We start from the raw sequence: 12,615 nt of genomic DNA, 5'->3' as shown, positions 1-12,615 counted from the left end.
CTGGTCAGCCAAATTAATAAAGAGAACGGATGCTTATGTAGGCAGCATTTTCTATAGCAATATTAACAGTTCAATTTTTTAATTTTCGTTCCTATGACAGCTATATGATATAGACGTAGACGTCCAATCTATTCGGGTTTCATACTTGGTTTGCCAATTGAACGACCAAAAGCAACTAACTACATCTTACACCATAAGTTTTACGCGCCGTTAGCCAAGAAACCAACCATTTGTGTGTATAAGATGGCAGATGTGCTCATGTATTGCACTAGATGGCGCCAAAAGTTACTTACGATTTCTAAACACTTTAGAAACTGATAAGTTATAATAATAATTAAAATTATAATATAATAAAATAATAAAAATCTAAATTGATAAGTATTATCAAAACTTTTTATTTATGTTTCGAATTTTCAGTTAACTTTTGAAATTGGAAATATTTATTTACGGATTTCGCTAATTGTTAGGACCTTTTCCTAATGATCAGTAAGTCTAAAAACATCTTTTTAGCCCTTCTTTCCGAGTCGGTGCTATTTCAATTACTCATTTTCACTTCATATACTTTGTGCCTGTAGAGTGACGATTATGTCGAAGAACAATGTGTTACAAGGTAAACGGCGCATGCGTGCCCAACCACCCGCAATAACGCGGTCCAATTTCGCTTTAAATTCTGATAAGCAATTTCGGTATTTACTGCTTGCCCACCAGCATCATGTTTTGTGTCTCTGAGCTCTCTCCCTGTTAGTATTCTGTTATCAGTCCTCAGCTTCTGCTGGAGACAAAGCTTAAGCGTGGGATTTCCGTGATAGCTATTAGTATTCAAAGTAATCAGCTCAGGACAGCGCGCTAGAAAATGAAATTTTCTGTTAAAATTTTTTTGTTTATTCTCGTTGCTGGGACTGCCATATCAAAGGAACCAACAACGGAATCCTCAACAACTGCATTAAGTCCTTCCGTACGAAATTGTTATCTGAAAAATCAGAAGGAGTACGAAAAGATTTGCTTGGGTGAGTTTAATAAGTGAATGGGAAGCTTTCATGATTCATAGTTACCTTATTTGATTTTTAATATTTAGGAGGGGACTGGCGGCTGAAGACGATCTGTTATCGCTGCTGCTTTTACGACAACACCGGACTTGCCGCATGCAGTGAAATTCATGAGGGAAGTTGTTTGTTTTCTGACTATGAACACTATATTAAACCTATTATATATGTACTTTAGGAAATTATAGTATAGTTTATTATGTTTATTTAATGGTGAATCAAATAAAATCATTAACTTGTTAACTGCGCTTTTATAATTGCTTTCCAGCAGTCAAAAATTGTAGTTAATATTTTTCTGGTGAATCTTTCTGACTAGCAGATAATAAAGTTATTGTTAAGTCATAAATAAATTCCCATTTTTTTTGGTTTCCCAGAAAAAAACATAAAATAGGAACTATGAATAGAGCAAAATATTTTGACTTAATGTCACTATAAGCTTTCTGTCATAAGTCGTCAGCTTGTGGGTATATTTCGATTTCTTCCTTTCTTTGAAGAAGAAAATTAATCTTGCAAAAACCTTTTAAAGTCGGAAAATCCATTTGCCTATTTTGCTAATATTATTTTCGTAATGCATTCGCACCAGAAGCACGTTCAAAATACATCTTTTTAGTCCCATTTTTCTGAGTCATTGCCATTTCAATTACTCTTACTCACATCATTTACTTTGTGCCTGTAGAGTGACGATTATGTCGAAGAACAATGTGTTACAAGGTAAGCGGCGCATGCGTGCTCAACCACCCGCAATAATGCGATCCAATTACGCTTTGAATTCTGATAAGCAATTTCGGCGTTTTGCTGCTTGAAACACTGCCACCAGCAGTTTGTTTTTTCCTGAGCACCTAAAGCTCTCTCCCTGTTAATATAGTGTTATCAGTCCTCAGGTTTTGCTACAAGCCAAGCTCAAATGTGGGGCTTTGGTGATAGCTATTAGTATTTAAAGTAATCAGCTCAGGACAGCACGCCAGAAAATGAATTTGTCTGTTGAAATTGTCTTAATTTTGCTATGTTTTATGATGACTGGAATTTGGACTCAAGATGTAAGGCCAGAAATACCAGAGGATATTAGGCCAACAACAACAACGACCACAACTACTACAGAGGAACCCACAACAGAGTCCACAACAACTGAAGCGAGGACAACAACCGCAACAGAACCTTCGACAACTTCAACAACAGAATCGACCACAACTACTACAGAACCCACCACAACTTCAACAACAGAACCCACCACAACTACCACTACAGAACCTTCCACCACAACATCAACTACCCAAAGGGCATCAATACCTCCGACCTATCGACCCCCCGCTTACTCTACAAAGAAACCTTTGATTATGCAACCTGTAGAAAGGTGTTTTCTGAGAAACCAACTAGAGTACAGTACCTGTAAGTGTGATGAAACGGAAATGGAATCGAAGGTGAATCACATTTAATTTGTTTGTTTTCTTAATTTGCAGGCTGGCCAACCCCACCGACGACAGCCTGTTATCGCTGCTGCTACTACTACGACAGCCATATCACCGAATGTAGTAAGCTTCACAATTTTCGTTGTTCGCCATATGATTATGAGAAATTGAAAGTACACGTGAATTGGAAACAAGTATAATAAAAACGAAATTGAAATGAATGAACTGAGAAAATAAACAGTGAATAACTTTAACAGACTTTTGTATATTCAACAGACAAGTCTTAAATGATAACAAAATAGAATTCGTATGGAAACTGTAAAACTTTTTTGTTGTTTAAATTTTAGTAAAATTAAAACAAATTTTTATACCAACTAAGCATCCTGCTTTTAATTACTTACTTAACGTTCATCATTTTTTCTGCTAGTGTTCTGTTATCAGCCCTCACTTTTCGCGTGTGGCTCTGTGTGTTTAAGTGTGTTAATGACTTTAGCTCTATAGCTGCCCAGCTCAAGCTACTCGGGAATGATGATCAGTTTCAGTATTGGATGCATACTGCGCGTGTCAACACAGCTCGCTAAAAATGAAGTCCGCGGTTATTTTTTTGTTTTTTCTCGTTGCTGGAATTGCGGCTCAAGATACAATACCAGAAGTTCCATTAGATTTTCCGACACCACCTAAAACAACAACTACGACCACAGAAGAGCCAACAACAACTACCACAACAGAGGAACCAACAACAACTACCACAACAGAGGAACCAACAACAACTACAACCACAGAGGAACCAACAACAACTACCACAACAGAGGAACCAACAACAACTACGACTACAGAGGAACCAACAACAACTACGACCACAGAGGAACCAACAACAACTACCACAACAGAGGAACCAACAACAACTACCACAACAGAGGAACCAAAAATTCCAACAACAGAATCCTCAACAACAACTACAACAGAGCCAACTACGACAACAGAAGAACCAACTACCACAGAACCCAGTACAACGTCAACAACAGAGGCAACTACCACAACAGAAGCTACCACAGCATCAACAACAGAGTCAACTACAACAACAAAACTCCCCTTAACAACAACAACGCAAAGCAAACCAATTTATCCTCCCTATGGGAAACCGACGTCATCATGGCAACCCGTTTACCCCACATCAAGTCCCTGGAGCTGGAGCTGGAGCGCTTTCTCAGGAAATTGTTACCTCAAAAATCAGAAAGAGTACAAATTGATTTGTTTTGGTGAGTTTAATAATAATATATGGGAAATTTTCATGACTCATTTAGTTATTTTTTTGTATTTTTAATATTCAGGCGAGGGCTGGCGTCAGGAGACGATCTGTTATCGCTGCTGCTTTTATGATAACAGCGGGTTCGCAGCATGCAGTAAAATTCATGAGGGAAGTTGTTCGCGGTATGACTATGAACGCTGGATTAGACCTAATATATATGTAGATTAGGAAATTGTATATAGTTTATTTAACAGTGAATCGAATAAAATCATTATGTTGTTAACTGCGTTTATGTCATTTCGGTCCAGTGCTCAGCAGTCCAAAATTTTAGTTTTGAAGAAATATTTTTTAAAGAAGAATCTTTCTGATTTGTTTAGTCATAAAAAAGTTTACAGTTCGGTTTTCTTAGAAAAAACATAAAATTGGGTTCACGGAATTCTTTAATTTATTTCAACAACAGAATGGGTTTCCTTATCAATAACATTAGTCTATACTCTCTAAGCTAAGATTGTATAGCATTTAAAATATTTCTTCTATTCTTTGAAAAAAACAACTAATCTTGTAAAAACCTTCATTTATTTTTCAGAAACATATATCTTTTTATTTGAAAATCAAAGTAAATAATATTTATATTGTTTTTCATCTTCTTTAAGACCTCCACTCTAGTCCAAAGTATAGACATTGCCCAAATTGAGGAAGCAGTCCTTGAGATTCTGCTGACTCTCGCAAAAATCAGGGAAAGGAGGAGCCAAAACTTCATACATGATCCTGATTAGATCAACAAACTTAGCCAGGGCCTTTGAGTACTCTCCGGTTTCATAGAGCCTTTTGGCTGTGCGCGTCATCATCTCGGTATCCTGCATGACCTTTAGACCTTTCAGGATGTTGGTTATCTCGCCACAGGTAACACACTTCACCATAAAGTCATTGCAGCTGGGTGGCACTTCAATTACCGCAGCACAATTATTTGGAGCATCGCAACGGAAGCGAATCACATCTCTGGGAAGATCATCGAACTTGGGCCAATTGTCAATACAGGCATCGCAGGAGCACTCGAACCAGTAGAGCTCCTTCAAACGAGCCTGTCGCTCCGAACGCTCGTCCTGGGTGTACATAGGTCCATAGTTCTCATTGATCGGTAGTCCAGCTTCGATGGGTCTAACACTGTTAATATGAATGGTTGTGCCACGGAAATATCGCACCACGCCAGGATCACAAGAGTGATTAAACAGGGCCAGAGTGGGATAGATGGCTCCGCCGATGAAGATGGACTTCTCTCGGCCAGAGGAGCTGAATTTATGAAGCTCCGCCACCTCGTGGGTATTGAACTGGATGAACTGCAGACTGCGCAATACCAGGGAGCAAATGATTGACACCTGATCTGTCTTGGGTTCCGATCCAAAGTAACCTCCAGCACGAAGGCACTGGGTCAGAAATCTGGCCATCAAGACGTGCTGAAAGAAGTTAGAGGGCTGACGTTCACCCTGATGTCTCTCCAATTGAGCCACTCTTCGGAAGTCATCTTTGGGAAGGCTGAAATAGTTAGTTAAAGTTTAGTATTCTTTTATAAACTAACTAAGAAACTTACCTTATAAGCTGCTCTGGTGTCAGAACATCATCAATAGTTGGCTTTAAGTTCAGGAAGTAATCCAACGGCTTGCTGGCAATGATTCTCAAAGCAATATGGTTGTTGATGGAGGCACCAGATCGCCAGAGAATCGGGATTATGCCACACTCGTACTTATGATACTTCTTGGAGGCCTCTTCGCGACATTGCTCAGAGCAATATAGAACATCAGCACAACGAGGACAGGCCACAGGTACTACAGTTCTTTGAGAGAAATATAAATATTAGTACTTCATAAAGTAGATAGGTATTTTCCTTTACCGAACAAAGCAGTTCTCACAGTGGGTCTTAGCAAACTTCTCCAGCAAAACGGACACAAATGGTCGCTCCACCAATAGCTCTTCACCGGGCTTTACATCTGCCGAGGCTCTGGCAAAACGACCCTCCTGTCGGTTGCTATCGATCCTCACCAAAGGACTCACGAATTCGTTCTCCAACTTCACTGGCCTGGCCTGATCCAATGCTATCTTTTGCTTTTGCTGCTTGGCCTCTTGCTTAGCTGTGCGTGGATCATGTTGCAGCATCTTGATCATGGTCATGGCATCGAGATTAAGCTTGGCCCGCTTATCAGAGGTCAAGGTAGAGTCATCCATGGCGGTGATGCATTTTCTTCAAGAGAATAATATGATTTAATATTGGCTTTGGTAACCTTGAACTTAATCTCACTTGAAAGATTCAATTGTATGGGGATAATCTTTAAGGGCCATGTAGCAACGAGCTTGTCGTTCGTACAGTTTATAGATCAAGTCCTTGGGATATCCAAGATCTAGAGCTCTCCTTATATCAATCAGGCATTCTCTGGAATGGATTAAAGTTGTTGGTTAGTATCAATATTTTCAGATATTTTCATAGGTGAGTTACTTACTGATATTTCTGCATGTGGTACAAAGTCGCTGATCGATTGGCCAAGACAATACGAATCTCTGCCACTAATAAATAACCAATAACCAATGATTACAAACAGGGAAGAGAAGTATATAATTCACTCACCATTTCCACTGGGCAGCGCCACATAGCTTCTGGTATAGAGCATCATAGCCTCCAGCCACTTTTTGGCCTTAAAGGCTGCTGTGGCCCGCTCCTTGATCTCCGCGGTCAGAGAAGCATTCTTACCGGCGAACTCTTGGTTCACCACCAGGTTGGCATCCCCCGCCTGCACCCAGGGCAACTTTTCCACATAGGCCACGCGCTCCTCATCGCTCTTGCAAGCTGATAACTTGGCTATGTCCGACTCGCAGCTAGATCCCGCTTGATCCTTAAGCTTTAGATAGTACTCGGCAAAGAATCCAGTCTTCTGGCTAAGTGGAGTTTTCATTTTAACTATATTTTTTAACTCAAAAATTATGCAAGTTTATAGAATTTTTCAAACAAATTTCTGTGCTCTGGGCAAGAAAACTGCAGATGAACTGAATGGGTATATCGGGAAAATTCGACGACAACGTGTGGTATAAAAACAGCTTTTTTGGGATTTTATTTTTAGACGAAGAGAGTGTGCCAAAGAGAAATAGAGAAAGCAATAAGAGAAAAGAACATTCTGCATTTGTTTACTAACAAAATTGCCGACACATGCTTGTGTAAGTAGGTTATATTTACCAAACACGGAAAAGCACTAGCGATTAAATAAAAACTAAAGCTAAATTTGGCAATGAAAACTACTGAGGGCGAAGTGAGATTTTTGGCAACAACGGGTTGTTCGCCTCTTTAGCTCAGTGGTAGAGCACTGGTCTTGTAAACCAGGGGTCGTGAGTTCAATCCTCACAGGAGGCAGAAGGGAATCTGCATCTTTTCAAATTCATTCCAGGACAGGATCTTTTTATTTTAATTTTTCCTGAAAATTACATTTATTTGTAATCCGATCCCAAAAGTGAAACGAACTAAGGAATTTCTTCAAGCTTATAGATGGAAGGAAGGAAATAGAATTAAAAAATATTCTTGCTATATTTAAGATTATTAATTTTTTAATTAACTCCGCTGCTAATAACATATTTGCATTAAACAAAATCTTAAAATATATAATATATGAGTAAAGCACAAAGTTTTAATGCACAAAATGTCCAACTCTGGAAATATTTCTAGGGTGATTGTATAATTTTAGCAAACAATTTATGCAAACAACATAGAACAATAATAGTAAAATCCATTTCTTCTGAAAGTCGCGTTTCTTGAAAGATAAAATAAAAACTTTTTTAATTTTCTAAATATAAAAACAAATTTATTTAAGAATATACTTAAAAAAAAGTATTAACAAAAAAATGCGGTAGGCATAGCTTTCTGCCTCCTGTGAGGATTGAACTCACGACCCCTGGTTTACAAGACCAGTGCTCTGCCACTGAGCTAAAGAGGCTTGAGCAAGGCGGCCGGCAAAAGCAATACTTGATCTGAGCGCTCATGCGCCGACAGTTGTTGCTCTCGTACCGCGGGTAGTTCAAAAAGTTGTAAATATAATTACCGGGGTACTTTGAGAAATTGGCTCCATGACAAAGGAAATTAATGTTGGCCTTATCTGGCATCGGCACTTGAGAGAACGGCAGCTGAGCGACTTCTTTGGCTAATGAAGACGAGTCGAAGTTCAAAGTGAATTGCGGGTGTTCAGGCAGCTTCGAGTGGCAATTTGTTATGGGTAAATTGTGAAGAATTGACGTGGGAAGTGGTAGATGCAACAGCTCATATATAATTGTGTCACTGGGACTACAAGCTATATACCACTGCATATTTACCCAAGACACAACTGTACATTCTGGGCTAAAAAAAAAAGAAACGTTTCCCATATCGAATTACCATTGTTAAGCCGTTTTTGGCATTTAAGCTGTATGCAAATGGTTTTAAAGAAAAGGTGAAATGCGTAAATTACAGTGTCAACATTACAACGCCCACTTTGGTAAAAATTCAAAACGCTTTTTTTCGGGGTGTCCCGCCGTGAAAATGCATTATGCACAAAAGGAAAGCGAAACCCAATACCAAAAGGTAAGGGTGCAACATAATGCTGTACAAGTATGTAAATTTCGTTAAGCTGTTGAATCGCGCCCCGCTTTTGACTTTGGGCATTTGTAACCCCTTTTTAGGGGTTTCAACGATCCATTGGCTATAGTGTTGGAAAACAACTGACGACTGGACATGACAGCAGCTTGTACATCTCGGCCCTGTCATCAATCATCAATCACGGTGGCATGAAGGGGTGTTCCATGTGTCTGTGTATGTCTATGACGCAAAACAATGTAATCATCAGGGCTTACAGCGGATCGGCAGCTGTCACTTGTACGCACAGTGACTTGTAGTACAGTAGAGCCACTCAAAGGATGCCCCGTGTGGTCCTGTGATTGAACATTGTCAATACTCGTAATCGCCAATGTTTATGGGCTGTCATCCCAGGCGCAAAATATTTATCACTCTGCGCGAGTTGCATCCTCGAGGCTGCAACAACCCCTAATTCATGCGAACAAGTGCATTTTGGGATTTTTGAATGCATTTCGAATCGCTTTTCGTCCAGTTTTTGACCCTGGTTTTTGCCTTTGAAACTGACCAATGCGAATGCAAATTCATGCGGAATAAATGATGCATTTTCCCCCATCTCCTATTATTTTTTTGCCTTCAGTTAATTACAGTGTATTTTGTTATTTCCTCTTCCCCTGCCCGTGCCCACCTTTTTTATGTTCTTTAGGGTTCTCGATTGCTCACTCACACACATACACATTCATATTTAATCAAACTTCCGTTGCATTTGCGTTTTTTGTTTGTTTTTATACCCTTCTACGGGGTTAGTGGAGGCTCAAACTCTTTTCGGAAAACTATTTGTTTGCTTCCCTTCACTTCTAACAAATTCAATATTTGTCAAATGTCTGATAATAGCATGTTATTGACTGGGAAATTGATTTTTAATTGTTGATGTTTAACATTTTTACGTCTCTTTTATTATTTTGGTTTATTTTATTATTATATTTATATTTGATTTTAAATAAAACCTCATTTATATAGAATTAGTGGTATTGTATATCATTGTATATAGTTAGTTCTAGTTATATTAGTTCAACTTGCAGTTTAGAATAATGGTTTAAAAATAGTTTATCTTTATAAAATCCACAAAAATATTTTAAAAAAATTTCTAAAAAGAGTATTAAGACACATATTTACCCAAACCCCTCCATCCATGGCCTTTTTTGCTTGCTTTAATTTGCAATATACTTAACTTCCGTTTTGCATTGTCGTTTTTTGCCAGCCATTGTCAACTCTTTTTGTTGTCTGATTTTGTTTTTCGTTTTTTTGCAGGTATTCATGTCAACTTGATTTGCACTGAAAACTCACAGCCCGTTCGCAGACAACAATCAAATAAAACCGAAATTAATTGCAGCAACTAAATTGTGTTTAAGCCAGGCTGAGCACCTTCCTGCCTTACATAGTCGGCAAAAACAGACAGAGAGAGAGAGGGAGAGACGAAAGACGGCTAAAATAATTAAAAATCATTTTTCTTTCCTAAGCCAAATGCATTTCAATTGCCGCCAAATGTCATTTGGTGGGCGACGCATTTGGCTGTTGACATTTGGAAAACGTCATAAATAATTTATAACAAAAACCAAGTTTTTTGCATTTTTTGGCCATTGTCTGAAAAGTCTTGAAAATGGATTTTATTCATCTTGTACTTGATTACCAGCCTGGGCTTATAGTTGTTTATGATACCAACTTGGTTTTTATGCAAATTAAAGTGTGCCACTTAATTAATTTTGAACGATCGGATAAGCATTTAAATAAATTAAGGTCCAAAGTGATCGGAATCAAGTTGTTTTCAGCTGATATACAAGTTTTTTTTTAGCTGATTAGTAAGCTAATGTCATCTTAATAACATTGATCGAAGGTAAATCACACGGCCATCTCATATATATGTGACAATAAATTGAGATTAAACATTGAATTAAGTTTGTTTATCTGGGAAATAAGTTTTCGTGCTTCCCATTACATCAATCAAAATAAATCTTTCAATGGTTTTTCATTTACCAAAAGTAAATTTGTAATTGACATACATTCACTCAACTTTTCAATCAACACTCTTTTCTTTGAGGTTTCATTATAATATTTCTTGAGCCGTCCATCAACGGAAGGAATCAAATTTCAATTAAATCCTCAACTTGAGTTTCCATTCAACTCTTTCCTCCGCTTTTCATTGAAGTACAAACATTTCCTTCACTAGAATTTTCCTCTCAGTGATTTCGATGCATTTCCTGATCAACTCATAACCCTCTTCACCACATGAGTTTCCTTCACTACTTTGGTTTTTCCTAAGAAACTGTCGTTGGGGTCAATGGAAGTGCACAAAAGCCTTAATTCAATTTGAGTTCCATTAGCGTTGAACGCATTGCGTGGAAAACTCTTCAGACCGAAATCAGTTCAAATTAATTAAAAACTAAAAATAATAAAAAATAGACGAAAAGAAAGCAAAACACGAACAAACAAATGTGTGTTTACAAAGCCAACAATGGAAAGTGCTTCAGCTCAAGTGGAAAACAAAAGCTAAATGAAATGAATTTTCAAGCCGATGAGGGGGTTGAAAAACAAAAATAAAAATCCAATTTTCAAGAGTGGCGGCGTCGGTGGCAGCAGCAGCAGCAGCTGGCCAAAAGGGAAAGGTAAGGGCAGAAAAGGGGAAAAGGCACGTGGCGCATGCGCAGGACCTCGCTTTGGGTCGGGGATCATAAGCTGTTACATCCAGCCATCCGTAATACAGTTACAACCTGAGATTGATTGGATGTGTGAGGGGTTCGGGATGGGAAGTGACAGACTGTGACGAATTGCCTTGGGTGGATTTCCTCTTCCTGGCTTCAAAAGCGTATATCTTTTTTTGTATCTGCGATCCCTTTTTGGGATGCTAATGACAACGAACCATTGATGTAATGTCCTTTGCCTGTCAGCGGGTATTAGCCTCATATTTCTCTCTCCTTTTTATCCTGCAATTTTACACTAAATCAGGCAATTTTTTACCCAATTCTTTGTGCTCATTGTTGTCTTTTTTGACACTTTTCGGATTGATTGGTGGCAAAAAATAAAAAACTACAGAGATTAATGCTTATAGAAAATCCTTTTTTGCGGTTTAGCTGTGCTCGTTTTAATGCGATTTAATGGCAATTTGGGCACCTCGGGTAATTTTACACAATTTATTTATCCCTCGACACATTAACGGCAGCTGTTTAACAACTCAGCACGCGTCAGTTGGTTGTCTTTTCTTAGGCCGATCCTGCTGTGCCTCTGGGCTAAAAGTCTTCGATTTTTCGGCCCAACATATGGGACCTAATCGATCGGAGTTTCTAGGGAAAATTTTCTGACCCGGACCGCAGTTGATTTTACGGCTGGTAGCGAAGCGCAAAGATCGTTGATCCATTTTGCACGCACTGCTGCCTCGAAACTGAAATCGAACTGCACTCAACACACAAACTGTAGAAAGATAGTATGTATGTATCTTGCAGATGCGTGGTAATCAAAATGATGATGTGAAAATATTTGCTCATCAAGCATGTCGTCTTGGCTTTTCATAGAAGGAGACCTAATGGCTCCATCTTGGCAACAGGTGAACACAGGCTGCCGAATTTCTTTCGTTTTGACCCTAATTGTCATGGGCCACTGAAGCGCAGCGGCCGATCTTAATGTTGATTATCCGCTGAATGTGTGTAATTTTTGTGAAATTAATATCCGGTCGGCCTGACCTTGTGTCTACTATAAAACTCCATTCCCCCTTCCACCTTTCCACTGCCATTTCTCTTAATTATGTTTGAAAGCATTTATCAGCTCGGCGACACTCAACGAAAGAAGAACGCGACCAAGTCCAACTGTGTCAACATATGTTCTTGTTCTATCTTTTGTGTTCTTGGTGCAGATACAAAGATACTGATATATCGTACGAATACAATGCAAGCCAAGCTCTCACCTAGCTGTTTAAATTATCTACTGGGACGCCCTCGAAACGTGAGCCTCTTTAGCTCAGTGGCAGAGCACTGGTCTTGTAAACCAGGGGTCGTGAGTTCAATCCTCACAGGAGGCATCTGAAATTCCCTCAACTAATTGGAGGAGATGAAGTGGGAGTTGAGGGAACACTTTTTTGGGTGCTAAGAGAATTGCAAGTGAAGATACTAAAGGTATGGGGTTTCAACATGATACCAATCATGAAAATATTAACAAGGCTTAGTTAGGAAACATGAAGAACTGCTAATGGTAATCTTTCCAGCGATCCAAATACAATTCTTTAAACATTTTCTTTGAATTCAATTACTTTTTGTCACTAGTCAGTAAGACATTCATTTAACTTTAAAG

At 38.7% G+C, this 12,615-nt stretch overlaps 3 protein-coding genes and 3 non-coding genes across 6 annotated transcripts; 4 read left to right on the top strand and 2 right to left on the bottom strand.

The window, feature by feature from the left end:
• The first annotated feature begins 796 nt into the window (after positions 1–796).
• Positions 797–2,827, top strand: LOC108106255 (salivary glue protein Sgs-3). Its single transcript, XM_017213219.1, has 3 exons — positions 797–1,007; positions 1,076–2,429; positions 2,501–2,827. The coding sequence occupies exons 2-3, from the start codon at positions 2,012–2,014 to the stop codon at positions 2,647–2,649; spliced, it is 567 nt and encodes a 188-aa protein (XP_017068708.1). The 5' UTR covers positions 797–1,007; positions 1,076–2,011; the 3' UTR covers positions 2,650–2,827.
• A 36-nt stretch (positions 2,828–2,863) lies between these two features.
• LOC108106226 (integumentary mucin C.1) lies at positions 2,864–3,981 on the top strand. Its single transcript, XM_017213152.2, has 2 exons — positions 2,864–3,708; positions 3,781–3,981. Exons 1-2 carry the CDS (start codon positions 3,033–3,035, stop codon positions 3,924–3,926), a joined length of 822 nt encoding a protein of 273 aa, XP_017068641.1. The 5' UTR covers positions 2,864–3,032; the 3' UTR covers positions 3,927–3,981.
• Positions 3,982–4,120: 139 nt separating this feature from the next.
• On the bottom strand, positions 4,121–6,746 carry LOC108106799 (SET and MYND domain-containing protein 4). Its single transcript, XM_017214043.2, has 6 exons — positions 6,316–6,746; positions 6,191–6,254; positions 5,992–6,123; positions 5,587–5,934; positions 5,287–5,529; positions 4,121–5,231 (listed from the first exon to the last, which is right to left on the bottom strand). The coding sequence occupies exons 1-6, from the start codon at positions 6,638–6,640 to the stop codon at positions 4,361–4,363; spliced, it is 1,983 nt and encodes a 660-aa protein (XP_017069532.1). The 5' UTR covers positions 6,641–6,746; the 3' UTR covers positions 4,121–4,360.
• Positions 6,747–7,020: 274 nt separating this feature from the next.
• Trnat-ugu lies at positions 7,021–7,092 on the top strand. Its single transcript has one exon. It is a non-coding gene; the product is annotated as a tRNA-Thr (tRNA).
• Positions 7,093–7,597: 505 nt separating this feature from the next.
• Positions 7,598–7,669, bottom strand: Trnat-ugu. The gene has a single exon. It is a non-coding gene; the product is annotated as a tRNA-Thr (tRNA).
• Positions 7,670–12,274: 4,605 nt separating this feature from the next.
• On the top strand, positions 12,275–12,346 carry Trnat-ugu. The gene has a single exon. It is a non-coding gene; the product is annotated as a tRNA-Thr (tRNA).
• The last annotated feature ends 269 nt before the right edge of the window (positions 12,347–12,615 follow it).

Source organism: Drosophila eugracilis, unplaced genomic scaffold (genome assembly GCF_018153835.1).
Source record: "Drosophila eugracilis isolate 14026-0451.02 unplaced genomic scaffold, ASM1815383v1 contig_90, whole genome shotgun sequence".
In the NCBI taxonomy this organism is placed as follows: Eukaryota; Metazoa; Arthropoda; class Insecta; order Diptera; family Drosophilidae; genus Drosophila; species Drosophila eugracilis.
Note: the sequence above shows the minus strand (reverse complement) of the source record. Positions and strands in the feature narration are given on the sequence as shown.